Consider the following 27978-nt stretch of genomic DNA (forward strand, 5'->3'; position numbering starts at 1 on the left):
GGGAAGCATCTAAAGGAGAGAGGGGAGGGGCGTGGCCGCGCACGCGTGGCTCGGAATGTGGGTAGTAAAGAGGGCGGAAGGTAGGGGTAAAGGGGCTTCCGGAGCGCGTGCGCCGAAGAGGGGTTGGTGGCCTAAGCTTCAGAAGGCGGGGAGGGAAGAGGAGAATTTAAAGCGGAGGAAAGGCGGGAAAGTGTGGAAGACCTTGATTATGATGAGAGGGAGAGGATGGCGCGTGCGCGGTGTAGCCCTCAGAGTGCCCCGGTTCAATCTTCGGTCGCCGGTCTCGCGCTTTGGGGGGACCGTTGAGGCGAAGTTTCTTCCGCGCTGATTGGCTATTGGGAGAGACGGCTGTTTTACCTCAGTGAGAGGGGAGATGGATGACTTTGCTGTGCCTCAACAAATTTCTCCTCATAATAGCCCTTGCTTTTCAGCTCTAACTACGTTTCCTTCCCCCCCCCTTTTTTTTTTAAAAAAAGAACAATTAAAAATTCGAATCCGTATATTAAAAGGCCACCGCCAGTCATCGTGACTAGCACAATAAAAAGCGGGACACCATTCTGAAAAGGATTAAAACATTAGCTAATTATTTATCATTATTTAAATCTCCAATATGTACTTTAAAAAGAGCCTATACTTTTAAAAGTACCAAATAATGAGCTGTGTGTCTCAGTTAAGAGATTAAATAATCCAATTGATTTAAAATATACCCCACTTTTCCAGTACTGTATGCGTTCAAAGCAGCTTAAACTAACATGGAGAGGGGGAGAATAAAATTACAGCAATATACAACAAAAATAGATTTAAAAACATAGTGAAGAACATAGGTCAGCCATTAAAAATGCTATGTTAAATGTAGAAATACTTATTTAGGCATTTTTATACTGCCCAATCAACCCATAGTGGTTCATAATTTAAAATCAATAAAGAACAAACAGTAATTGGTATGCAAAGGCAACACACACATGGGAAATTAGGCAGCAGTCCTATTCGCAACAGGGTTTTTCCTTCTGAATAAGACATGCCATTTTGAATCAAGATAGTGGACTGAACTTTTCAAAACCACTGATTCTAACAACCAATTAAAAAACTTCACTGATTTTTTGGTTTCTTAGAATTCCTGAGCAGTGCCAGATACAGAGCTGCTAGTATCCCATAAAATAAACTTTTGTAATGCTCCCTACCGCCAGCTTATCCATCTTTAAATATTTGGCATGATTAAGTGCTTAAAATGACTGCTCCTGACATTTTCAACTTAATTTTTATTTATGGTATATCCTAGAAGCAGATACTGTACAGGCAGTGCTTTTTTTTCTAAAAAAATGTTTAGGGGTACTCTCATTTTCCTACTTATATTGAAATACTGCCCCTCAGTGAGACCAAGGGACGTGGGTGGCGCTGTGGGTTAAACCACAGAGCCTAGGGCCTGCCAATCAGAAGGTCGGTGGTTCGAATCCCCACGACGGGGTGAGCTCCCGTTGCTCGGTCCCTGCTCCTGCCAACCTAGCAGTTCGAAAGCACGTCAAAGTGCAAGTAGGTAAATAGGTACCGCTCCGGCAGGAAGGTAAACGGGGTTTCCGTGCACTGCTCTGATTCGCCAGAAGCGGCTTAGTCATGCTGGCCACATGACCTGGAAGCTGTACGCTGGCTCCCTCGGCCAGTAAAGCGAGATGAGCGCTGCAACTCCAGAGTCGGCCACGACTGGACCTAATGGTCAGGGGTCCCTTTACCTTTAATGAGACCAATCTTAGATTCACAAAATGTTTAGGGGTATGCGTACCCCTGTGTCTCCCCAGAAAAAAAAGCACTGGATACAGGTTATTATACTGTACTACAAATGCACAAAGAAGTAATTAAACTCTTATCAATATATATTCTATATGCAAATTGAATTTCTTACCTAAATATTACTAATGGGAAAGGGCTTTATCCAATATATACAAGGATTTCAATTGTGCAATGAGACTGTCTCAAAGTCTGCTCTTTGGAGTTGGGGGACCCTCCAGAGTGGATTTGAGAGGGAAGGGTGTGGGGGAGGAAAGCAATAGGAAATCTAGTCATGCAATGCAGGATTTTCAGTTAATATTTTCAGTTTCTCATCAGATGGAATGTCTGGCAATAGATTCAGCAGAGATGAAATAAAGCACATCACAATGATTCATAATTAACATATGGAATTCACTGCCATAATATGTGCTGCTGGTCGTTGCCTACAAATGGGAATTGGCCATGATGGCTAAATTGAATCTCTGTTTAGAGGCAGTATATAATACCTTTAAATAAGGAGCTTCTGCTGGGAGGTACGAATGGGATAGAAAGGCAATGTTGCCTTCATGTCCTGGTGGGCTGCCCAGAGGCATCTCATTGGCCACTGTAGAAACAGATTCTGGACTTGATGGGCCTTTAGTCTGATCCAGCAAGACTCTTATATTCAGCCTGTGAATTTCCTTGCAACTTAACCCTTTGCCCTTTCCCTGCACTCTTCTGCAGAAAAATGAAGTTTGCCGTTCTTGCTCAGTTTGGGATTTATTTTTTAGAGTTTGAAACTAATTATTTTATTAACATTTTTATTAGCATTTTTTAATTCACAGTCTAAAGTTCATGGTTGTTTCAGCTCTACTTGGAACAACCTAAGAAATTCTCCCTTGTTTTTCAAATTCTAAATCACATGTCCCCATTCAGATATCAATGTGTTCCTTTAGAGCTGCTTTTTTTGGTAGAACCTTATGTGCAGCTGGCAATAAGACTGGAGGGAAATACAATTGTAGTCATATAAAGCCAATAAAAATATAATTTTTAAAGAACATAAAAATGTGTGACCCATTTTTTTTAGAAAAAGAATCATCTGTTCAGTGTGGAATTCTTTTCTGATAAATTTCAGCTTAGTTCTAGAGGGTACGCACACTCTGCAGGTCCTCATGATGGTGTTAACTTCTTGGTTTAATCTTCTGTGCTCCATCTTTCCTAATCACTCTACCTACACCTTCTATGACTCCTAAAATGTTTCCCTACCTATTCCTGATCTTTCACTAAAAGGAGAGATAGCCCAGTAAAATCAGACCAAAAGGTGATCAACTCTTGTTATAAACTCACACAATCTTTTATGTCACTTGTTTGCGGCAGGGCTAAGATGAGTTCTTCTTCAGTAGGATTTAATCTGAGCCAAGGCTCATCAGAGTTTGAAACACAGGGCTCAGCTCTGACATGGCTGAGGGCTTTTGAACATGTGCAGAGTGCTTCTCCTCCTCTTGCACAACTGAAAAATCACCATCAGCACGAAAACATCTGGGATTGCAGATATGGACTTGTAGAGGAGAAGGTGTGGCTTCCTGGTTGATTTGTAAGGCTTGTTGTAGTTTTGAAGTCACAACAGGACATCGGACTCTCCTTGGGAAAAGGTAAAGTTCCAGAAACCTCTTTTTTGTTGTGTGTGTCTCCTTAAAGCCAGAACATCCCAGCCCCACAGAACACATCAGCTGCAGCACCCTAGATATTCAAAAGTATTAATTTGGCAAGTACACAAGCCCATTTCTTATAGGGATCAGCTCCAATAGATCGAGGACTTTTGCTTTTTGTAAACTGCCCTGAGGCAGGCTGAACTTTTGTCACATCCCAGGAAATAGGCTCCTGTCAGCCCGTTTTGACCTCTATCCAACCAGTGTTGTTGAATATGTGAGAGGAATGAACGAGGGGGTGGGGGAAGAGGAAAGAGAGTAAATGTTGGGAGAAGGAACAAGAAATAAGGAGAAGGCCATTGGGGAGGCTATGGTTGGCTTTGCCATGTACGGTTTGCTCTTTCATCATCAAACAACAAATTGATCCTGGAGAGTCTAGCTGGGGATGAGAATCTTTTACTTTGAAACACAAAGACACAAAGCCTTTGGATCTTTTATCTGCGCCCTCCTCTCCAAGCAGTCCCTACAGATGCTTATTCCTATTCCTGTAGCTGGAGGGGATGGCTTCTTTGCCTGAGGCTACAATCCACACACCACACTTAATCTGGTTTAGTCTCATTGCAGTCAATGTGGCTAAACATGGTTTTATTGCAAGAAGATACTTGGTTTTTATAGGTGGGTTTTGCCTCACAATAATGCTTTAAATATTAATATTGCACATTTCAGATATTAAAAGGATTTGACTTAAACTCAGGAAATCTTACAACAGCCCTGTAATGTAGGTTACTATTATTCCTATATTGCAGATAGAGAGCTGAGACCAGGAGAACTGTAGTTTATCTAAGAAGACCACCTACTGAGTTCATGGCAAAGGTAAGCTTTGATCTAGATCTCTCCAGGCTCACAGCTTATATACTACACTTGGTTTTACCAGTCATTTGGTCTGGAATAGACATCCTTTGTTCACTGCAATTTTATAGAAAACCCAGGAGGTGTCATTGCCACCTAATAATAATAATAATAATAATAATAATAATAATTTATTATTTATACCCTGCCCATCTGGCTGGGTTTCTCCAGCTACTTTATTATTTCATTTGAGAATATTCTGTGTTGCCTTCCCATCTCAGAACTGATCTGTGGTGATTTCTTTTTATTCAAATGGTATTTCAGTCCAGTATGGAGTGATAACTGGGAAGGTTTTTCTGGGGTGGTCTCCCTTTAATTAGTAGCTTCCTCTTTGTCTCTTTCCTTAAAATCAAGTGTTTTATTCCTCTTCCCTCAATATCAATTTCCAGATGTGAATTTTTCACAGTTCAGTACTGTTAAAATACAATACCAAAAAATAAAATATATAAAGTTCACGAACCATCTTGATAATACCTTGTGGAGGGAACAGGAACTGACTAAGGAACATCCTACCTATTTTAGAGAGGGCATGCCTGATGATACTGGGCAGGGCACATGTGAAGATTAAAACCAGATGTATTGTTAAAAAAAACACCCTATTTTGCTTATGCAACCTGTCAGGCACCAGAGGGCGCTTGTGCTGTAAGTTTCCCCCCTCAAAACTAGACGGAAAAGGGGGAGGTTCAACCGCTTCCTCCTTCCATGCTATGATGGGGTGGGGGCAGGAGATGAATTAAACTAGGAGGTGGTACTGAGTTGCCTCCAGGTCACTTGGGATGTTGTTGCTTGCTTTTTCACTGGGTCATATGACCCTGGATTCAGGTTGTGTGCCAGAGACCCAGTGTCACCTTTGGAGGAAATGTCCCTGAGACTGGAATTAGAGTCAAAGAAGAATGAGATCACAAGTTAGAGGGCACTCTCTCACTCAGCACCCCCACCATCCTGTACTGCTTGCTGCTCTCCCTGCTGTAGTATCTTACAACAATATGTAAGATTCTCAGCACTAACCTTTTAACATATATGACCTTTTAACATGCATTTTTACCCCTTTAACTCCACACATTTCTCTCTCATTATTAAGCTTGCGTCATCACCATCTCCTCCTTTTGAAAGCACAAGGACCTAGTGAGATCATGTGATTTACCTAGGTCACACAGATTAAACCTGTGTTTAATTCCAGTCCTCTGCTTTGTGACTCAGCTTTCTTCCTCTGAATATTACCTGTATCCTTGTTTTGAATGTATTATATAGCACAAAGCATCATGGTTCCCTGTTAGCCTGCTGGAACCGAAACCCATTCAGAGAAGCATCAGAAGCAGTTAGTGGCTCCAGAGGCCCACAGAGGGGAAGGTGATAAAAACACAAAATTTAACATCAGAGGTGGGAAACTGCGACCTTCCATATATTGTTGCACTCCGACTTCCATAATTTCTGACCATTGGCCATGCTGACTGGAGCTGATAAGAACTGGAGTCCATCAACATCTGGAGGGCCACAGGTTCCCTACTGCTGCTTTTCACAACCTTGATAATTCATTGTGTGTTTTTTGCCTGAGTTCTGTAAGTGCAGCAGCTTTGCTCAGATTAACACAGTGGGACCTCAGGTTACAGATGCTTCAGGTTACAGACGCTTCAGGTTACAGACTCCACTAACCCAGAAATAGTGCCTCGGGTTAAGAATTTTGCTTCAGGATGAGAACGGCTGCACGGCGGCAGCAGGAGGCCCCATTAGCTAAAGTGGTACCTCAGGTTAAGAACAGTTTCAGGTTAAGAATGAACCTCCAGAACAAATTAAGTTCTTAACCCGAGGTACCACTGTAGTGTCCTTGGTTCGCATTATCTCTCTATCAGTTTATCTCATACACTGGAAGTATGCATTAATCTTTATAAAGATGGGAATACTACATTTTTATATATTTGCAAATAGTATTTTCCTGAACTTGTGAATATGATCAGAGCAAAATGCTTCATTTCTGAATGATTGCTGCCAGAGTCCTTAATGCAGTTTCATGTCTTTGTCTGTATGAACAGCCACAGCCTGCTTTTCAGTCCAAAACTGTGGCCTTTTGATTCTCCTGGCCTTGGATTTTTGTGACAAAAGTTTTGAGGGTGCTCTTCAGCTCTCATTCCTTGGGTGTTATTTCACACATGGAAGCAGTTTCCCTGCAGCTAGGCACAAGTGCCTCAACCCTTCAGGCCCTTGTCTCCCTCCCTTTATGTTAAACAGCTCTTTGACCCAGCCTTCTGCCATTCTATACTCTGCCTTCCACCATTGGGCCCCAAACCACATCCCCCCCCCCATCTCCTTTTCCAAGAATTGACCTTCAGTCCAGCTGCTTCCCCTCATTCTGCTCTTCCAAACCTGGAACTACATATTACATTTATAGCTGCAACAGTTCTTCTCTGTTGAGAAGTACAGGTCCTCTTGCACTTCTTATGGCTATGCCAGTTGTAGATCAAGTTGCTAACTGTACAAAAAGTTAGGGTTCCAGGTGGAGAAATCGAAGTTAGAAACAGAATTGTTAGAACCAAAGACCAAGGTACTATCTAGAATGTATAACTTGCTGCTAAAATGGAATACACAAGACGAAATGGTTAAATCGGCTATGATAAAATGGGCACAGGACATTGGGCATAACATTATGTTTGAGGACTGGGAAAGGTTGTGGACCACTGGGCTGAACTTCACCGCATGTAATGCTCTGAAGGAAAATGTAATGAAAATGATATATAGATGGCACATGACCCCAGTTAAACTTGCCAAAATATACCATTCGTCTGATAATAAATGTTGGAAATGCAGAGAAAATGAAGGAACATTCTTTCACCTCTGGTGGACATGCCCTAAGGTGAAGGCCTTCTGGGAAATGATATATAATGAGCTGAAAAAGGTATTTAAGTATACCTTCACAAAGAAACCAGAGGCCTTCCTTCTGGGTATTGTCGGCCAGAAGGTGTTAAAGAAGGATCGAACATTTTTTATGTATGCAACAACGGCAGCAAGGATTCTTATTGCAAAAAACTGGGAAACTCAAGATCTACCCACACTGGAAGAGTGGCAGATGCAGCTGATGGACTATATGCAACTGGCCGAGATGACCGGCAGAATCCGTGATCTGGGAGAAGAGAAGATGGAGGAAGACTGGGAGAAATTTAAGATGTATCTACAAAAACATTGTAATTTGGTTGAATGTTAAGAAGGATGCTAGATTATAAAAAATTGGCCACCACTAAACTAGATTTAAATTTGATGATAAGTGAGACTAAAGAAAATATAAAAATTTTTTGGAAGAAGTGCTAGATTATATTTGAATGAGTGGACATGAGATTGTAAACAAGTTGATAATTTGTTTGGAAAAAAATTTTAACGATGTAAATGGGAGCGGGAGACGTGAGGGAGTCCAAAGAAGTGTTGAAATTGTTGTAAAAGAAGTAAGATTGTTTATTATGTGTGCATTTATATTTAAAAACTTTAATAAATATTTATAAAAAAAAAACAAGTTGCTAACTGTAATATATGAGCACAGAAAGTATGGAGTGTGAACAACAGGCTGTTTCTCTCCTCTCTGTTTGCAAACTGAATATTGTTGGCTGATATTCAAAAAGCATTCTGGCCTAACTGATCCACACCACCACCAGGTTTCTTGTCCAGCATCTTTCCTTGAGTAGCATCCGCAGTCATGGCTTTTATTTTGTAGTTCTTTTTGCAGAGATGCTGGTGGTACTATTTCCATTTCCAGCCTATTGTACCTTTTGCTTTGTGAATGACAAAGCAGCTCAGGAAATGCAGGTATTCCTTCTCTTACTGCTGGGGGGGGGTGCGGGGGGGGGGAGTGAGCTTCCTTGCATAGCCAGCTCATGTATCCAGTCTCCAGGGGAAAGGCCAAGGTGATGGCAGGAGGAGGGGAGGCTGCATTTCACCACATTGGCTCCTTTCCCAGGCTGCTAGAGACAAGCTCCTGTGTCCTCCTTCCGGAGGGGAGGCATCATCACCCTCCTAGTTGAGAGAGAGAGAGAGAGAGAGAGAGAGAAATAGACAAGCTCAGGCAAGAGGGACTAGTGGTTAATCCAAGAAGAACAATATTGCTCTCTACCCTGTACCTCTTCACCAACACTCCCCAGGGAGCAGATTGCTTCTTGCTGTCCAATTCTGCCACCCCCTCCCATCTTTCTTTTCTGTCTGGCATCATCCGTGGCAGCCTCCTACTTTCCCTTCAGGCCTCTCCAGGTTTGGGGTTTCTGCCAGTCAAATTCTATATCCTCTCTTGGCCAGCATGAATGGACATGGCCAGAGGGACAGGCAGCTTGGATCATATCTCTTGTTGCCCCCCCACTCCTCCTCCTGATGAGTAGAGCTGCAAGAGGATGGCTTGGCACAGCTTGACTGAAGGCGCAGCTGCCACTGCTGAAAGCTTAACCCCTCAAGCACCAGGGCATGGGGCTTCATCTCCATCTCCACCCTAAGGGAACAAAAGGGCAGACATTGTGCTTCTTGTGACAGTGGGGTGCTGTAGGTATGGGTGTCTGCAGGCGGCTAACTGACACCATGAAATCCATTTGCCTGAGCAGGCAATTTTCCCTACTCTTTCTTGTTGCCACTACTATAGTTCTGCCACACAAACATGCAGGTTAATAACCTAAACTGGTGTCACTGGTGCTTGGGACTTAGCTGGCTCCTTCCCCATCACATTGTGCAAACAAACATTCTTCACTCAGATAGGTTTAGGATTTGGGGTGAAAAGGGAAACTTGCACTTCTCCATCCTCCCTGCCACCAAACACTAGCAACCCTCCCCCCACTCACCCCTCGCTCTCCTGGCAGAGGGGGAGGGGGAAGTGTCTGTCTCTTTAAGACTGTCAGGTTGCAGGGAGCAGATGGCATCTGCTTCCAGTCCTTGTTCTTTGTGTGGCTGCACAAAAGAGGGAGCCTGTCTCTCCTGAATTTACCCCCCCCCCTTTGTGTTGGGGTGGAGCTGTGTGCAGGGAGAATGCAGCTGGGGGAGGTCTGAAGAAGGGAAGGAACCATATTGGGAGGGGGTGGAGCAGATTTATTGCAAAAGTAAACTTGAATTTTCCAGGCCTTTGTGCACTGGAAAAGGGGGAAGCCAGGGACTTATTTTATTGTGGATGCAGCCCCCCACTGCACTGCACAAATGCAACCTCAAACCTTCCCTTTCTTAGCCTCTAAACGATGGGGAGGTGCTGAAGTGGGAAGGTTTGCTGTAGCTGGAAAGCTGGGGACCATCATGAGGAAGGCAGAATCAGCAAAAGAAGAACTAAGTCATTCAGCAAACCCTAGAAATAGTGGGCAGAAGGCTTAAGTGGGTGGGAAAAGATGGGTCTTTGTATCAGGAGTGGGAATGCTATATGAACGGTAAAGCAGTGGTTATGGGTTCTACATTTCTATAGAGGTGGATCTCTTGTCACAGAGAAGGAGCACTGGGGAGGGATGCATAGGCATTGTGGATTGTTAGTACATGTGGAATGGACATCTGAGTACAGGGTATACATGCAGAATACTAAATCTAGAGACATGAGAAGTAGTTCAGAGAAATCCATACATAGGTGTGTGTGTGTGTGTGTGAGAGAGAGAGAGAGAGAGAGAGAGAGAGAGCTGTTAAGTATGTGGAATGCTTGGGTAGGAAACAGCTGTAGGCACTGGAGAGGGAGCATATAAATTGGGAACAGCATAGTCTTGTGTGGTGTGTGACTCTCTGCATTCAAGGTGGGGAGTGACACAGTTTGTGGTTTATGAGCAGGAAGGGTATGACTCTGTGTAAGGATGGAGTTTATGGAGCAGCAGCTGTGGAATGAGTGTAGCTTTGCAGCAGCAGAGTGAGGGAGGAAGTATGTGATGGCAGGCAGTGGGGAAATGTGATGGTATATGCATAGAGTGATGAAGTAGTAGCAACAGCATGTGACAATCGAGGGAGTGTGTGTATGGCTCTTTGTGTGCCTAGAGAAGGGAATGCAGGATGTGGAGTGTGACTAGACTTGAGGGAGCATGGCTGTGCTTCTGGATATAGGTGGGGAGAGTAGAGTTGTGTATCTGTGTGCCGATGGGGGGGGGGAGTGTGTACGTGACCCCAATCAGGCCCTTTCTCTTCCCTCTGCTCTGGGCAGTGCTACAGGCCAGGCACGCTCCCTGGAGGGCAATCAGATCCTTTAATCTTCAGCAGGATGGAAAGCGGCTGGGTCTGTTCAGAGCTCTCACTCTCCCTTGCATCAGTTCCCCCCACCCCTTGTGCTTTGGCTTTGATGTTCAGCTTCTCCATGTTGAAGCAGACAGACTTGGGCATTCACATCTTTGGGCTGCATCTGAGCATGCATGTGCAACGCACACGCGCATGTGCACACACACACATACACATGCATTATTGGCACATGTTCTCCCATACATGTCCTATTATTCTGTAAATGCCGCAGGGGGAGCAGCTTGTGCACTGAGAAGACTGGAGAGTTTGCAACACTAGTCAGCATCTACTCTAGGCTCCCTAGCCTGCGGGTTCCTCATCCCACAGCCCCAGTGGAGGGAGGGCTGGTGGAGGGAGGAAGGGTAGGCGGACTCATGAACTCTGGGATCCCTGCTGACAGCAGGAGGTTTGAATGGCCTCATATGCGGTGAAGGGACCAGGCAGGCTACTCATTGGTATCTTCTAAATTTAGGAGCCTGATTATAGTTTGGGGCTTGGAAAGAAGAGAGGAAAATACCCACCAAATAGAAATTCAGCTTGGGAGGAGGAGAGCGAAAAGCACATGCTTGCATGAATCTGCATCATGAGAATGCATTCATGATGTGTGAAAGGCACCTGTGCTCCTTCTTTCTCTCTCACTCTCTCACACTCTCAAACACATTATTTTTTCTTGTGCACTCACAGTAACTCCATATGACAGCTGCTCCTGGGTCAATCCCAAAAAAGAGAAATGCAATACAGACAAGGTGTTGTATTTTAATGCAGTAATGTTTATTGGTGTCAAGTTGGAGCATGCAAGCTTTTGAGCTGCACAGAGCTGTTCTATCAAAGCAGAATTAATGCGGGCCAGAGTAAAATGTTCCCCTGTAATTCCAAAGCCACTGAAGCAATCTTTCTAATCCTGCATGTATATTCTGTGTGTCTATGTGCACACATGCATGAACACACACACAGAGTGTCTCTCCTTCTCACTCGAAGTCTCTGCCCTCAGTCAAACAAGGCAGCCGTACTGGATTAACTGTTGGAACAGAAACACACAGTTTTGCTTTTCCTGTAGGAGCAATTTTCCATTGATTGTGTGGTAATTCATCCCACTTGAAATCAAGAGTTAGGCACTCGAGTATTTGCTTTTCTGACTGTTGCAGTAGCAGGACAGTATCCCACTTTTCATTCATGTCAGTCCAGTTCTTATGGGTGCATTGTGGCAGGGGCAGCATCTTCCTGGCTGGAAGAAAAACAGTGGCCAGATTGTGATAATGGTGGAAGTTGCCAGATCTCAGAACCCTATCAACAGTGCTACCCTGAGAGGGGAGTTGGTGTCTCTTATTTTTGAGCCAATATGGAAGCTAAACCCCAAGCAGGGCATTGAGCCAGCAGGGCTGTGCTGCTGCAGAGAGATACAAGCCACCCCACTGCTCCCATAAGTAAAGATTGTGGTCCTCTTGTCTTAGCCTTGTTGGCTTCCCCTCCAAATCCTGTGTCCTCCTGACCCCACTGCAAACAGAGTGGGTGGCAGGAACAGTGAGCTATAGCTGTATCTTTCTACTGTTCGGAAGCACAGGGGCTCGCATTAGCTTTATCCATTGTCTAATCATAACCATGGCACGTAATCATTGCAAACCTCTTAATACACACAGATAGTCATCTCCAGCAAATCAACCATTTTGGGGCCTTGTCCTGACCCACTCAATTTACCCTGGTTGTATGATACGAGCAATAAAGGGGTGGTGGTAAAAAATAAAGCACTTCTTGCCTGGTTCTCTCCGCAGCTTGGCAACTGTCTCCTTCCTGGGACAGTATCCTGGGCTCCTGCTCTCAACCCCACCCCCAGCATGTCACTCAAATAAAGCAAAGGGGGTGGGAGAGGCAGAAGTCCAGCAGGGAGTCAGCAAATCTGTGTTGTGTGGGAAGTGGGCAGACTGGCCCTTTGCTTTTGTGTTTGCAGCTGCTGCTATTGCCACCCAGCCTGGCATTCACATTCTGGTTTTCCTTGCACCACTCCCTCTGCAAAGAGAAATGAGCAGTAAGAAGGAAAAAGCTCCCCTATAACTTATAACTCCTTACTCCCCAACAGTCTCCCTCATGCAGCCATTTTTATAGGGCTGTTGCTGTGTGTGTGTGTGTGTGTGCGCGCGCGTGCATATGCATGGTACACACACACACATAGCGAGCAAAGGAGCAGGTGTCTGTTTAGACAATGCAGTTGCTTTGTCCTGCTCCAGTGGGAGGGCAGGATGGGGGTGGGGTGAAGAAGGGAAAGGGAATGGGGAAGAATAAATGTAAGAGCAGGATTTCCCCTGTGTGACTGTGACAGTGGTAGACGGGTCTGTGTGCATGACTTCTGCATAGGCTGCTATAGTTTTTTTGTGGAGGGGATTAGTGTGCATGTGTGAATAGATATTTGAATGACTGACTGACAAGAGGATGTGATTTAAGAGACATCACTTACATGTGGAGTGAGAGTAGAGGTAGTGAACTTTCTGCTGTCTTTGTTATCCATTGTTCTAAGGGTGTAGCTCATAGCTCTTGAAATTTTGGGATGAAGGCAGAGTGAGAGAATAGAATGCTGGATTTGGTGTGGTGTTTGGGGTTGAGGGGGAAAATGGTTTGGTTAGTGACCGCTGGGAATGTTTGTTTTTCCATTTCAGTTTCTCCCTTGATCCATTTACCTTACCCAGGCCTGCTCTGTTTTTCATGCCTTTTGTGACAGCATGTCATGCCGTTAGAGGACTGTGTTTGTCCGGTCCTTGCTGCAGGAAGCAAACTCCCTTCCATAGCTGCCTGTACTGAATGGATTTAGCCCTTGTCTGACTAAAACACTGTGTCCTCCTAGCGTGGCTAAGGCCTAAATAAAATGGTTTTTCCTCTGTTATGCAGCTGCTCATCCCAGCAGATCTAAACTGCCACAAAGGCTGAAGGGGCTTGTGGTGTTAGGTTTGCTGTGCTGCAAGAGGTATCAGTTTCATCATGTGTGTATTACACTGGTCTAGGTGTGTGTACAAATGTGTGCATATGCTTTACAGTTTTACATGCTTCCATGTTCCTTATTCTCATTGTTAGCCACTTGGGTTCAAATTCTAGCCCAGCCACATATATTGTAAACACACACACACACACACACACACACAGAGAGAGAGAGAGAGAGAGAGAGAGAGAAAGGAGACACATCTGCTTACAGTCCAGGAGCCATCTAGATTCACAAGGTACACTTAGGAAAATCTGTTTCTCGGTCTCTAATCTCCAGCTAGGAATAACAACAATGTGCCTCAGCAAGCTTTGAGATTTTGTTGCTGTAGAAAGCAGAAGTTGTGTGCTTCTACATCCTCTTCACTACAGCTCTCCAATGCCACAAATCCCCCTCCTTTGTGTAGGGAAGAGAGAAGCCTGTAATGCTTCCTGGATGATGGACTACAGCTCCATACACCATAATCAATCAGGCACAAACTGCCCCCCCCCCTCTACACACGGCTGTCCCCTCTTATTCTGTCCTCTCATGGACTCTATAAAATAAAAATTAAAATCAGGTTCCACAATTGAGCTGAAGATGGGATGATAGCCCATCTCAGGACACAAAACCAGAGTAACTGCTCTCCTTTGCAGAAGCAGCCAAGATAGAAAACCCTGACCCCTGCATTCCATTCCAGCTAATTGACCAGGAAACAAACAAGACTCCAGAGACAGGGTGGATGGCCTCAGCTCCCAGAGTCCTCCCTCCCTTCCTGCCAGCTCAATCCCCTCTCCCCCCACTGCGCTCCTCACCACCTCCACCATACAGGGCTGGAAGGCAGCCTAGGACCTGAGCTCCTTTGACACATCAAAGAGCTGCTACAAAGAGTCTGTGAACAAACAGAATTCCCTACTAAAATTCTCCCCTTTGCTTCCTCCCGCTTCCAAGCAGCAGGGTTGGGGAAGAAGCTATTGTTCCTCCTCTGCTCTCTCCTTCCAGCAGGGAATTTCTCTGTCATGTTGACAGTGCCATGCCTCTTTGCACCCAGGCGCAGTTTTGTCACCTTGCTTCTCTCCGCCACCCACCACAGCCCTCCTCAACCAGCCATTATTTTATGGCCCTGTTTAGCCATGCTCTTTCAGATCTCCACAATATTTTTTAGCCCTCCTGAATCATTAGTCTGGCTGCCTTGGAGGCTGGTAGTCTATTCCCACAGTGAATCCTATTGCGAGTAAAATGACAGGAAATAAGAGAGGCTGATATTTATGAAATGGAAGAAGAGAGAATGCCTGAAACAACCAAAAAGGGAAAGCAGGGGGGCATCACCTCGTGAATTTCCGTAGAAATCACCGAAAGTTCTAGCAGGCTGACGGGAAATGTGGGGAAAGGACCTAATGTTAAGCAGGCTGGGGTAGACAGAGAAAGGATGAATAGAGGAAAGCATGGTAGAGTTTTTTGGGTTAGCAGCTGGTAATTGGATGGACAATTTACCTGGAGTCCTGGATCACCATGCGAAGAAGGGGTAGAGTTAGGTAAACCCAGGTCTTAAAAGTTAGGCAGCGTACACCCCACACATTCAAAACACACCCCTCCCCCCAAACTCATGAGAAGGGTGCTGGGAATTGTAGCTCTGTGAGGTGTAAATTAAAGTTCCCAGCACTATGAGTTGGGAGTGCTTAAGTGCTTGGTGTGTAAAGAGCCTAAATTTGTGGCTTCCTTTAAGGACCCTTTTCATACCTTATGCAATTCTTCCTCAGGAACTCTTACTCACTCTGGCCAACTCACACTGAGTGCCTATTGCTAGAAACAATTAAATGGACCTCCTCTCTCCTAGATACACATTGCCAAATACTTAAATCAGTTTGCTTCAAGTGGGGGATGGGAGAGGAGGTAGGGAAAAGATTGTCTTTGATTGGGAACATGGACACAGGACTAGCAAGGGGTGTGGCCTGAGGAGAGTCCCATGGACCTGAGTTTCTCCACGCAATGTTAAATGCACAACCACCATTCAGTTTAATCTTGAATGTAGCCAGGAAATGGCTTAAATCCCCCACCCCCAACACTGACATTTGCAGTGTCACTTCTGCAAGACATCCCACAGGAAGATTGGTTTGAATCCAAGTGGCTACCTGATATGTTGTATTTTCCTTGTAAATCAGTTTATTATTACTAGAATAATATTTTTAACTTGCGTGTAATGGGGTTTTTAAGAACATTTGCTTTTTGTTTCTTCACTATGGTTTATATTCATAGACACAGGTGTGCAGGGCTGGCCCAAGACATTTTGTCACTGCAGGCAAAATGCCCTGCTGCCCCCCCCCAGCAGATCCAGGTCCCTGCGCTCACCCAGTCCCTGCAGTCTAGCACTGCAACTGTACCCTCACCTGTGGCTGTGCCCATGCTGCCACCATGACACAGTGGCAAGGCTGCAGCTGCAAGGGCAATGGTGCTGTAATGGTGGTGCAGGAAGCCCTGGTGGGGCTAGCAGGCACACAACAATGGGGGAGGGGAGGGTTGGATCCGCTACCTGAAGCAAATGGCTTCACCTCGCTTTGTGCATGGGCTGCTCCTGTGTGCAGTAAACCTTGTGTAAGGGCTACCATTTTATCCTTCTCCATGAGTGAGACCACCGAAGAGAATTTAGACAGAAGCAGCCCAACCATGAGGAAAGGTTAATTGGCTGCCTTAGGCAGCTGATTGTGGTGTGGCAGAGGAGAAAAGGGTCTGATCTGATGAATAGGACTCACAACCATTGGTAATTCTCTTACATAGGCTCCCCTGAAATGAATGCGAACTGCGCAAGAACATCATAGTGTTTCGCTCGTGTTCATTTCAATGAGCCTAGTAAAGGGCTACTTCCTTCTCAACTAATTGTGCCCCTCTGTGTAGAGGGTGGGGTGAGTGGGTTCATTTGGGTTTTCATAGTTCTGTTCTGCAGAATTGCAGAGCTATCCAGATTGAAGCTGTCTTCTAAAAAGCAGTGTGGTGGAGATAGTGATGCCAAGGGAATAGGTCAATCTGATATAGGGGTGTGGACTTGTTTTCTCTCACTTTGGAACTCTCCCATACACAGCAGCCAAAGCTCTACATAGTGAGCATAAAATGACAGCTAAGTGAAATTTTGAGAGTGTTAGATGACCTCACAGTTATGTATCTTATAAAGATGCTACTGTTCTGCTGCTACCAAACAGTGCCTTTCTCCTGGATAAGGAGAAAGTGAGAGAAGCCAGATTAGAGCAGAAGCAATGGAGGGGGAAGAGAGACTTTCCCACGTGTCTCCTGCTGGGAATTGAATATCAGCATCTCACAGCACCTTCTCCTCATTCGCTACAAGGGGAACAGACTTCCTCTATCCTTCACCCCTTTGAAGAAATGGGAATTCTTTTCTTTTCTCTCTTTTTTAAGACAGAGCAGCTTGTGCTTTCAGAGGACTGATGTGCTCCCTCCCTGCTCCTGACCTTTCCCTCCCCATTCTGCACATCTGGCCTCCACCCTCCCCTTTCTGCGCGCCTCTTGCCCCTGCGTGCCTCCTCTGGCCAGATGTGCAGGCAGGCGGAAGAGTCTGAGGAGAGGTGCTAAGGCAGAGAACTGGAACTACTTTCTCACAGCAGCAGCAGGAGCAGCAGCAGCAGCAGGAGCAAGAGCAAGAGCAAAGCAGCCACAGACTCATTGTGTGAGAGGGAGGGAAAAAGAGATGGTGGCGGCAGCAGTAGGAGACGGCAGCGCCTGCAAATAATCCTCCTCATGCAACTTTTCCTTTAAGTGCCTCACACGCACGAGGGAGGCTTTCCTCCTGATCCTTCTTCTCTTTCCTGGTGATAAAAACTGGGACTCTGGAGAGGATATTCCCTTTTTGTACAAGTTACTGCAGCTCTGAAGAAGAAAAGAAAAGGACTGATCTTTTTTTGAGGGGGGGGGCTTAGGTAGACTTTTAGGGACCAAAGGACTTCTCCCCCTTTTACGTTTACCTAGGATTTTTAAGGTGATATTTCCTCCTTCCCCCTTCTTCTTTTTGCAGATTGGAGGATCTTAGCTGGAGAAGCAGCTTATTTTAGAAGTTATCTTTTTTAGGTTGCTGCTCCCCCAAACACACATCTATTCCAGGTGTTAAGCTCCCCACTTTCTCAGAGCATCTTCTACATAACTTCAGCAGTACCGAGTTTCCCCTCATGGTTCATACCCATTACAAGGAAGTTTACAGTAACTTTGGAATGAGAGACAAAATTTCAGAGTGGGAAAGGAAAACCTGAACTCTGATCTTTCCTCCCTTTGCACAGAATTTACGTTTAACTCCTACCTTCACTGCAATGGATTTTTACAAGGGGCATTAATTTCCTCCTCTTAATGTTTTAAAGTTGGAAGTTGCAGCAAAGGGGGAGAAGAAACGGCGGAACTTCAGTTTTTTAAAATTTAAATAACACACAAGTATTTCAGTTTCCTGAAAGAGGTACGAAGACTGGAAGGGGAAAATATATCCTTTCCCAGCCCGGTGGTCTGCTGGGACTTGGAAGATGCCTTCCGTAATGGAAAAATCAGGGATCCTGTCCAGAAGCCGGTCCAAGTCAGCCACCAACGGCAACCACCAGAACTCAGAAGATGACAGCAGTGAAGAGGAACACTCCCACGGTAAGCCAAGCATGCTACACTCACACGAGGAGTTATTAAAAGTGGCTGTTTCTCAAGACTTCATTGTACTCAAGGGGGTGGGAGGATTTGAACCAATGGATGCGTGGGTTGAAGGTCTAAGATGCCCCAGTTAAAAAGAGGGCTGAGAGAATCCACTGTGGTGTGCTGCGGTGGAACAAAGAGTTTGGTATCAGGGACCCTTTTGGAGCTGGACTTCAGGCCACTGAGCTCATGACACCAATGGCTTTAGTTTGGCTCTTTCCAATAGAGGGGAAAGGCCTTTATCAGGCTCACCTTGCCCTCTACTGGCCACAGAGTGAGAGTGGGCGTGGGAGAGCTGGTAACACAAATGGGGGGGGGGGTGCAGAGAGAAATCTGGCTCCATGAGGGCTGTGGGGTGAGGTTGTGGGGGCACAGCTGATGGATAATATATCTAAGAAAATGTTTGTTTTGGGGTGCATATGACAGCATGTGAGAAACATGTAACTTGGAAAACTGTAGTTTGTAAAGCAACAGAGATGGTGCAGGGAGAGAGCTAGGAGTGTGCAAAAGAGAGTCTTACCCTGATTGCAGGAAGCAGATGATGAGCTCCTTCAGTGTTGTGACATGAGGCTTCAAAAGAAGAAAGGGGGACGCACAGGTGTTAGTCTGGCTCAAGGTGTTCCAAAAGGTGAGGTGCTGTTAGTGAAGTGCATCTTCCCAAATGTCAGCCCAAGCATGTGTTATGCTGCTGCTTGGGATCCTTGAATAAAACAGTGTGATAGTTGCCAGGTCACTGTGGTTGGAAGAGACACTTCTTTCCCTTAATCCTTTCCAGTTGCTTCACACTTTAGTGATCACCCACCTATCTTACCTCTGACATTTGATCCATTTTTGCCTGTGTGGTCAGACCCAGAAGCATGATGAGGGTGGGGATCCTCTGCAACTGCCCCTTTCCTTTTTTCCACCTTCACCCATTGGCCAGGTTAACAAAGGAGCCAGCTGGGGGCTAGAATTAGAAAGTTGGTTTGGGTTTGAGCTCATAGCTTTATTGTCCCCAGAGCCCTCCCGTCATCTCTCTCCCCACCCTCCCACCCGAACTCTGTTATGATTTCCTGTACACCTCTGGCTTTGTTAGGCTTCCTCTTCCACCTCCCTCCATTCTCTGTGGGATGTGGTGGTGGAGGGACAACCCCCCGCCCAGTACTCCACATGTCCACTGGTGCACCTGCAGCTGAACATCTGCTCTAGGAGATATACAGTGCTGTTGATAGGGCTGGATGGGGAGAGACTTTTGTCCATCTGCCACAGGCTATAGATACACAACACAAGTAAAACCACCCTAGTAAGATTTCATTCTCAAAACAAATTTTGGACAGAAGCTACCTCAGTGTGTCACCTGCATTTCAAGGTGTGTGTATGTGTGTGTTTACCCTGATAGTATAACCATGACCATCCATCCACCAGCAGGTTTTGCTTTAGCTCTCTTGAACTGTTGGATAGGACTGCTGCCTTCTCTAGTTCTCTCTCTCCACCTTGAATATTGGATCATGCTCTAGTGAGCCGGGTGGTGATGGTGCATGGCCCTAAGGTGGTGTTATTTGTCTTTGCCAACTGACATCCACCCCTCACCCCACCCTGCCCAACACCACCCTAGAGCTGCCAGATGCACTCTTGGGGGAGGTGCAGATGGTGCCCCCAAGATATATCTGGAGAACCTTGCCCCTTCCTGCACATGGCCACATGAGGATCCCATCACTGCCATCCCAGAAACTGCTCTGTAGGGCACAGTGTGTGTGTTTCCCAGAATGGATATGGAGCCCTTTCAGCAGACACTCGGCCCCCAGCCCAGCATGTGTTTCTTGGCCCCTCTGCCAGAAAGTGAAAGCTCAGGAGCTCCTTGGCATGACGTTGGCTAAATGTTTCCAGATCTTGCCTGCCGTTCAGCAGCTGCTTGGTAGCTTGGGGTTTTTTTTTTTTTGGTGTTTTTTTTTAAGTAACAGGAGTTTGCAGGGGGTGGTGGAGAAAATACTAGGCTATCCAAAGTTATGGTGAAAATGGTGCATTTGCTGCCTGGGAAGGTTTCTCAGCAGTAGCCTTTCTCTTGATGTTTCCCTGGAGGGCTCCCAAGGGTCCTTGCTTCTCAAGTGCCAAAGTGCTTCGGGTGGTGGAGGGTATGTGCACTGAGTGTTTGTACCAAGATCCTCCTTATTCATTTGGAAAGCTGCTATGGCTTGCTCAGCCATTTATACTGTTGCCCCCTTGGCCATACCGCCACCACCTTTGAGAATGGAGCAAGGCAGTGATAGAAGGAACACACAAACACCCCACTGCAATATCTCAAGTAGAACCAGGACTCCTCCCAACCAACACATGCAGTTGCCCCTTCATATACAGTAGAAGTCTCCCCCAAATACTATGCTGGACCACTGAACTTAAAAGCAGTGGAGCGTCTCATTCTGCTTCCTGCACTCTCCACATCCCTTGGGAATGTCTCTGGGCATTTGAGGCTATTCAATGATCCGACTCCTCTCTTGAGGGCTTGTATCGCTGTCTGAGCCAGCCTTTGCCCTCTCTCCCTTGCAGCAGCAGGTCCTTCAAGCTTGTCTTTCTTGTTCCCTTACAGACAGCATGATCCGTGTGGGAGCAGATTACCAAGCTGTGATTCCAGAGTGCAAACCAGGTAAAGGGGGGGGGCACATATAAGCATTACAGATTACAGGAGAGGGTTAAGCAAGAAGGCAGTCATGTTCCCGGCTCCTTCAAATAAAGGCTCTGGCTTAACAGTCCTGGTGGATCATTGCATTCTGAGTCCTCCTCCTTCCTAAGTGGAACCTGAGCATTTCCCCCTAAGGTGAACAAGGGCGACGGGTCCCACCCCCACCCTGCTGCACCAGATGGCTTCTCTCTGACCATCCCCCTCCTGCACCTGACAGCAGCCCGAAGCTCTAATGCAGTCACACTCTCTTCCAGTGCCAAATCTTTGGCGCCTCCTGCTTACAACCACCCTGGCAACGCGTAGCTGCTAGTTTCTGGACCTGGAGGCTCCACCTGTCTTTGCTCTTGGTTCCGGGGTGAGTGGGGTGAAATTATATGTACCTCCTCCCCACATGCTGTCCAAGAGTGAAGAGAGGGGTCCACCAAAGTGTTGGATAATGTGTAATACAGGTGGGGACTGAAGACATGAGCAGACTGAGTGGGTGTGATGGAGGGGGGGGGCGGTCAACTACCAGGAAAACACAGTGAAAGCTGACTGAGCTGGGATAGCCCGTACTGCTGGCTAGGATACCGGAGAGAGGTTGTATTTGTGTGGACACCAAGCCATCCACTGCTTGCTTCAGCACAACTGCATTCCTCTCTCACCACCTTGATTTTCAGCAGCAGATGAACCTATCAGGAGATCCTGCCCAGAGTGCTTAAAGCTTTCTCTTCCCTCTGTCTTTGTAATTCAGAGAGCCCAGCTCGCTACAGCAACAAGGAGTTGAAAGGGATGCTCGTTTGGTCTCCAAATCATTGCGTCTCTGATGCCAAATGTGAGTTGCTCCTCCCTCTTTATTGTGTAAAAAGTGGAAAGGCCAGGTCAGATCAATGGCTGGGCCTGGGCCCTGTGCACTCCTGTGGAGCTCTCCTCCCTTCAGGCCATGTTGGATGTTCCAACAGCCTTTGCTCCCTGGCCTGGATTCTGAACCAGTTCCAGAATCAACCAAGAACCAGCCTGGCTAAAATAGGGGTGGGGGTGGGGAAATGCATTCCATCTTCAGCTGGTAACAGAGCCTCTGATTGACAGCTCCCCCTTCCCCCCCTCCCGGGACTCCTAGAAGCAATTACCGAGCGGCTGGTGCGCTGCCTCCGGCTCCTGGGTTATTAATCTGGCTGGTGCAGGCAGCTGGGGGGGGGGGGCGGAGAGAAATGGTGTCGCTGCCTATGCTGAAGCAGAGAGGCCCAAAGTTGGGGTTCCGCTTGCCCAGGTAGTGCTGTCACTTTTGAAGAGGGCGGCAAAAGATTGATGCATGGCCAATTGTCACCCCAATGGCTTTGCCATTAAGGGTTTGTGTGAGAATATATCACATGTACATAATATATTTTACAGCCACACTTTCCACTTCTATGGGGGATGCTTCTCCCCTCCTTCCCAAACATGAATTCACATGGGACCGGCAGACACATCTCTTGGGCAGTGCTCTTGTAACACTGATCTAGTGCGTGCTGGACCCTCTGGCCACATGCCTGCTTTTATGTTCCTCTAGAGGGTGCACCGCAACATAGCACTACAATTTTCTCCCCTCTTTGCTAGCAGGAGGGGCTCCTCACCGGAAGCCCCAAAAGTGGTTGTGGATGTCATGGAAGAGGAGATGATCACTGCCATCCCCACCGGGCAGGCAGGCAGGCTAGTCAACCACCGAGGGAAAGAGATGTCAGAGGATGAAGAATCTACATCTTCTCTGTTTCCCTCCCCCAGCACTGACGGTTGCCTCTTTCTCCCTCTAGTGGACAAATATATTGCCATGGCCAAGGAGAAGCACGGATACAACATAGAGCAGGTAGGAAAACCAGAACAAACTGGATTCCCTGGGTGGTGCTTCAACAAGTTTTACTTGGAGCAGACTCATTAAAATTACTGGACCTAACTTAGTGGTGGTCATTAATTCAGTGTAAATCTTAAGTTGAATACAACCCCTTGTTTCTTGACCCTAACTCAACATTTCTGATATCCTACAAATTCTATAAGAGCAGAGCAAATTCCACAAAATTAGACATTGTTGGATCGGGTTAACCAAATTAGATTTATTGGACACTTCATTCCATTTAGCATCAACTTGTAAGCCAGTAAAAGCTTATTGGAAACAATGCTACCCAGTCTTAAGATAGGCATTTTCTCATAGCAAAAATGTGATACCACAGGACCAGGTGAGAGATTGAGAGATACATTTAAGAGGGATCCCTCCCCCAAGAGCTGACAAACATGCCATTCCATGGCCAAAGGTAACCCTTCCTAGGCCATCTCTCTTTCACTGACCTGCTTGCCATCACTATCTTAATCTTCAGAATTGCCAGAAACTTAGGTATCGCCAGACTTTCAGGAGCCACATTTTCAGGAGTGACATTCCATTGCTGGGACAGTCACTCCTCTCTCTTACCCATTGCCTTCTTTCCCCCAACAGGCTCTGGGGATGCTGCTGTGGCACAAACACGATGTGGAGAAGTCCCTGGCTGACTTGGCCAATTTCACACCATTCCCTGATGAGTGGACGGTGGAGGACAAAGTCCTGTTTGAGCAAGCCTTCAGCTTCCATGGCAAGAGTTTTGCTCGAATCCAGCAGATGGTATGCGTTCCCCTATTGCTGGTGTAAGTGGCAGGGTGGCTGGGGTCCAAAGAACAATCTTCTTCTCAACCAGTGCCAGGTTGGCCTCGTCAGGCCCCTTCCGCAGCCCTACTGCCACCTCCTGGCTGTTCTCTGGGTGAGCAGTGATGCAAGTGAAGGAGGGGAGCAGCCTTTCCTCACCCTCTTGGCCCTGGTTCAGTTGGCCAAGAAGAAGAGGGCAAGGAATGGGAAATAGGGATAGCAGCAAGGTGGAGGTAAGGCTGAGGGTATCTTGCATAAGTCCCCCTCCAAAACTTGCAACCAGATATGTGCCTATATGGACAATTTACAAAACTGTTTTAAGGCCTGCTCTTTGAAATCCTGGGCTGGCTGCACCATGATTTTCCCCTGTTCTGTATCCCCTTTTTACTCTGTATGGGGAGCCAGCTTATGCAACTATATGGGCTGATGGTTGTTTCTGGACCAGATTCCCCATTTCACTAGTCCCATTCTGGCACCTCCTGTCTCTCACACACAATATACGAATGACCCAGTGCCACAGCTCTACTCGTTAACTCTGTATTTGAGCATCACTCCATGGCCTAATTACATGCCTATTAGAATTACCTTGTGCCACACAGTAATTCAGGTTTTGGCTGCCCTCTTCTACTCACCGTTCCTCCTGCGACTCCTTGCTTAGCTTCCTGATAAGATGATTCCCAGCCTGGTGAAGTATTACTACTCCTGGAAGAAAACCCGGAGCAGGACTAGCGTGATGGATCGGCAGGCCCGCAAGCTGCTCAGCAAGAAGGAAAAGGATGACAGGTCAGAGACCAAGAGTGCATGTACGTGGGGTGGATGGGCTTAGCAGGCTCGTGAAGGAAAGGGTTTGTAGCAGAGGTAGCTGGGTGGCTGGGCTTGTCACAGAGCCAATAACTTTGCCTTCAACCCCAAAGCAGTTTCATTAGTGGGACCCCACCAATTAATGGAACACTACAAATCAGTTTCTGAGGCAGGGAGCCTGCCGAAACCCAGTTAAGCTGAGTATAATGTCAAGATTTGCCCATAAAACCAATTGCAATCTAGCAAGGACAGAACCAGGCAAAACATTGATGGCTTGGAAGTGACTACCTTGTACGCAATTCTTCGGTGGACACAGCCTGGACTTCTAAAACTCCAAGACCCCTGCTTGTGCTAACCACTGCATCACTGAAAACTAGTTTTTTGTTTTTTTTTAAGTACGTGACAGAATTCCAAACTTTTCTCCTGCAATTTAAGTTTCTCCCACTGCTTGGGAAAAAGTGGGGGCACAAGCAGAGATGGCCAGAAGTTCGTTTTCTCCAGTGAAGCCGAGCCAGGATGCACTGAACAGCAGTAATTCCTGCCTCCCAGAAGAGCTCAAAGCAAGGATGGCAATAGCCCAGTAGGGGGAAGAGACCTATTTGGAGAAACCAGAAAAAGACTGCCGGAGAGGCAAGTCATATTCTGGAGCAAGCAGAATAACGTCTAATGTCTGCTGCATTTCCCCTACAGTAATGATGAACTGGAGGAAGGACGGCAGGCTAGTGAGGGTGAATTTGATGCCATGGATCCCAAGAAGGAGGTAAGGGGAATGGCCACTAACAGGTCTAAACTAAGGGTAGCTAAGATAAACAAGGGTCAACATGGTTCCAGTACCTTCAGCGGCAAGAAAACAGGCACTTTGCCATGAAAATGGTTTTTGGTGTGTGTTTTTTTAAGTACAGGGCACACAAAGTCCTGAATTTATCAAGATGGAGATGTCATGTGCCAAGGAACATTAAACCGCTTAAAAGAGCTATAACTGAATGACAACTGTATGTCAAAAGGAACTGGGTGGTAGAGGACTGGCTGATACATTAACCTAAGGAAGATGAACCAGTGAAGTAACCAGTGAAGTTCTACCTGGGGGGTCGACCCACTGAAATAAAGAACCTAAGTTAGCCATGTCTATTAACTTCAGTGGATCTGTACTGAGTACAACTAGCACTGGATACAACCCAAGGAGTTACCCCTGCCAAGACAGATTACAATCCAGCTCCTCAAGGAAGCAGCATTAAAGGGCATGGGAGGAAGAGCTGCAGTGGGGCAGTAAAAACCATGATAAATTTGAAGGGAGGTCCTGTTCAATTTTCTCTCACTCTCATTTTCTCCTCTCCAGCCTAGTTACCAGAAGCCCCTGAACAGCAAGCCAGGGCCTGTGAAGAAGGAGGTGCAACTGTCCCAGTATCGGCACCACCCACTACGCACTCGCCGGCGTCCTCCCAAGGGCATGTACCTGAGCCAGGAGGACATTACGGGCCTGTCTGCCAGCCCAGACATGGCTGTTCTCACCCTGCGCCACCTGGACTCCCAGCTGGTTTCCCTCAAGCGCCAGGTAGCAAAATCCTAAGTGTGTACACGTGGTCACAACTTGCTGCCTGCCTGCCTCCCTCCCAATGAGCATGCACCGCCCCTTACGGAAAACCTGTTCTCCTTTTCATCTTCCAAAGAATTTGGGCTCTTCAGACTATGGGGGTGGGCAAGGGAGCTGTTGCCTCCTGACCTTCCAGTCTCTGTCCATACTAGGTACAGAGCATCAAGCAGATCAATAGCAGTATGAAGCAGGTGCTAGAAGGTGGAATAGACAAACTACGGCCACCCGAGGTGAGTGTGCATGCGCAGGCAAGCTGCCCTTTTTCTGTAATGGTAGTTTCCAGATTTCTCTGTTCGGGGGAGGCATAAGAGGGAGGGATGCAAAGCTCAGACACGCTCCTTTTCTCCCTTGCAGACAAACATCAAGTTCAATTCACGCTGGACAACAGATGAACAGCTGCTGGCTGTACAGGGTGAGCCTTCAAGGTCCAGCAGGTGGGAGCCCATGCAGCAGAGAGGTGACAGGCTGCCTCCTCTTAGCAATGCAGGGCTGAACTAGGAGAGGATGGATGGGTTATTCCCCCCTGTTGTATCAGAGAAGGCTATTGGTCTTTGGGATTTGAGGGCCAGAGTGCAGGTTATGATCACCCTAAAGTGGCACCCTCTATACCAAACTTCTCTACCATGGATTGGGGGCCTGGAGACACAACAGTAGGTAGCTGGCTTGCCAAATGGTGGCATTTGGTTATGTTGCGGGACGGTGCAAAAATCACCTCTCTTTTCCTGCTCAGCCATCCGAAAATACGGCAAAGATTTCCAGGCCATCGCAGAGGTGATTGGCAACAAGACAGTTGCCCAGGTGAAGACTTTCTTTGTCAGCTACCGGCGCCGGTTCAACTTGGAAGAGGTGCTGCAGGAATGGGAGGCTGAGCAGGAGGGTGTGGGGCCGGCTGCCCCCCAAGGTAGCTCCCCTTCTCAGGACCAAAAGAGCTCTAGCGCTTCGTTAGCAAGCAGTGAGGAAGAAGATGAGGTGAGGAGAGGGGCTGCCCCCAAGTACCAACACCGCACAGACCTCTTGAGCTTCTCCAGCACTGAAAGCTCTCCTTCTGCCCTTTTGCAGGTACAGATCACTGCGGTGTCCCGTTCCCTGCAGCAGCAGCAGCAGCAACCGCCGCCACTGCCCCCTCCGCCGCCACTCCCAGCGTCTCCCCGGCCACCACCTGCTGCCCTCTCACAGCCACCCCCTTTGCTGAGGCCCACACTTCCAACAGCACCCACGCTGCACCGCCAACCCCCACCACTGCAGCAAGGCCGCTTCCTGCAGCCCAGACTGTCGCTCAACCAGCCGCCACCCCCGCTTATTCGGCCAGCCACCTCGCGACAAGCGCCCCGCAGTGGCCAGCACCCCCCATCACTCCTTGGTGGGATAGGAGAGCCCTCTCCCCCCTCCTCCAGCTCCCTCTGAGGAGGGGTTTCAAAGTGCTTCCTTTGACATCTGTGAGCCTGGCTCTACAACAGTCACAGCTGGGATTGGTACAGTCCTCCTCTCCCCCCACAAGGTGTGCATCGGCTGTGGTGGTCATGAAAAGGGAACAGGGGAAGGAGGGGCTTCGGGGTCCCAACTGTCATCTGACCCAGTTCAGGTAGCATCCAGAAAGCTGGCAAGGAATCCCAATCCCATGTACATTGGGGTGGGGTGGGTTTTTTTTTTTTTCTTGGGAGGGGAGGGAAGAGAAAGGAAGTGATAGGACTAGTAGCTTGGGGTGGGTTTGGATTATGTTTACACTTTTGCAGGATCAGTTGCGTCAGTGCCTGTGTGAATCGGGGATTGGGGGGAGGGCAAGGGGAGGTATGTCAGAGTTGACACAGGTGGAAGCTTGGGGGGAGGGGGAGGAAGGAGGGAAGATTTACACCTGATCAGACTGGATGCAGAGGCAAGAGTGCTCCCAAGTAAAGATGCCCCTCTCTCTGTAACAGCAATTTCCCTTCCTCTCCAGTTTCTACATGGAGATTTGGAAGGGGGGGAGGGAATGAGTGGCAGCTTGCTTTGCTCTGTACTTGCCTGTCCACCTTGCCAGGCAGGAGTCCCTGGCAGCAAAGATGTAACGACTCCCTAAAGAGTAGGATTGGGCAGTCTTCTGTGTACGATTCCCCTCCAAGGCCCCACCCATTGCTGGGAGTCTTTTGTTGTTGTTGTCGTCCATGGAGCATTTTCAATAAAGGTATTTTGTTACAACTGGCTGGTCTTTCCACCCTG

The 27978-nt window shown here is 47.1% G+C and overlaps 1 protein-coding gene across 8 annotated transcripts; it reads left to right on the top strand.

Moving 5' to 3' along the window:
- The first annotated feature begins 550 nt into the window (after positions 1-550).
- On the top strand, positions 551-27957 carry RCOR2 (REST corepressor 2). 8 transcript variants are annotated; one of them, XM_081842950.1, is made up of 14 exons: positions 551-3395; positions 4199-4265; positions 16632-18066; positions 18640-18736; positions 20672-20728; positions 21498-21578; positions 22534-22586; positions 23208-23369; positions 24049-24173; positions 24882-24951; positions 25528-25743; positions 25935-26012; positions 26137-26194; positions 26513-27957. In XM_081842950.1, the coding sequence occupies exons 3-14, from the start codon at positions 18037-18039 to the stop codon at positions 27184-27186; spliced, it is 1701 nt and encodes a 566-aa protein (XP_081699076.1). In that variant the 5' UTR covers positions 551-3395; positions 4199-4265; positions 16632-18036; the 3' UTR covers positions 27187-27957. The 8 variants fall into 8 exon arrangements, with proteins under 8 accessions (XP_081699076.1, XP_081699077.1, XP_081699078.1 ...); XM_081842951.1 differs by having other exon boundaries at positions 16846-18066; XM_081842952.1 differs by having other exon boundaries at positions 17459-18066.
- The last annotated feature ends 21 nt before the right edge of the window (positions 27958-27978 follow it).

The sequence above is a fragment of the Podarcis erhardii genome, assembly GCF_964252035.2.
Source record: "Podarcis erhardii genome assembly, chromosome: 15".
Taxonomy (NCBI): Eukaryota; Metazoa; Chordata; class Lepidosauria; order Squamata; family Lacertidae; genus Podarcis; species Podarcis erhardii.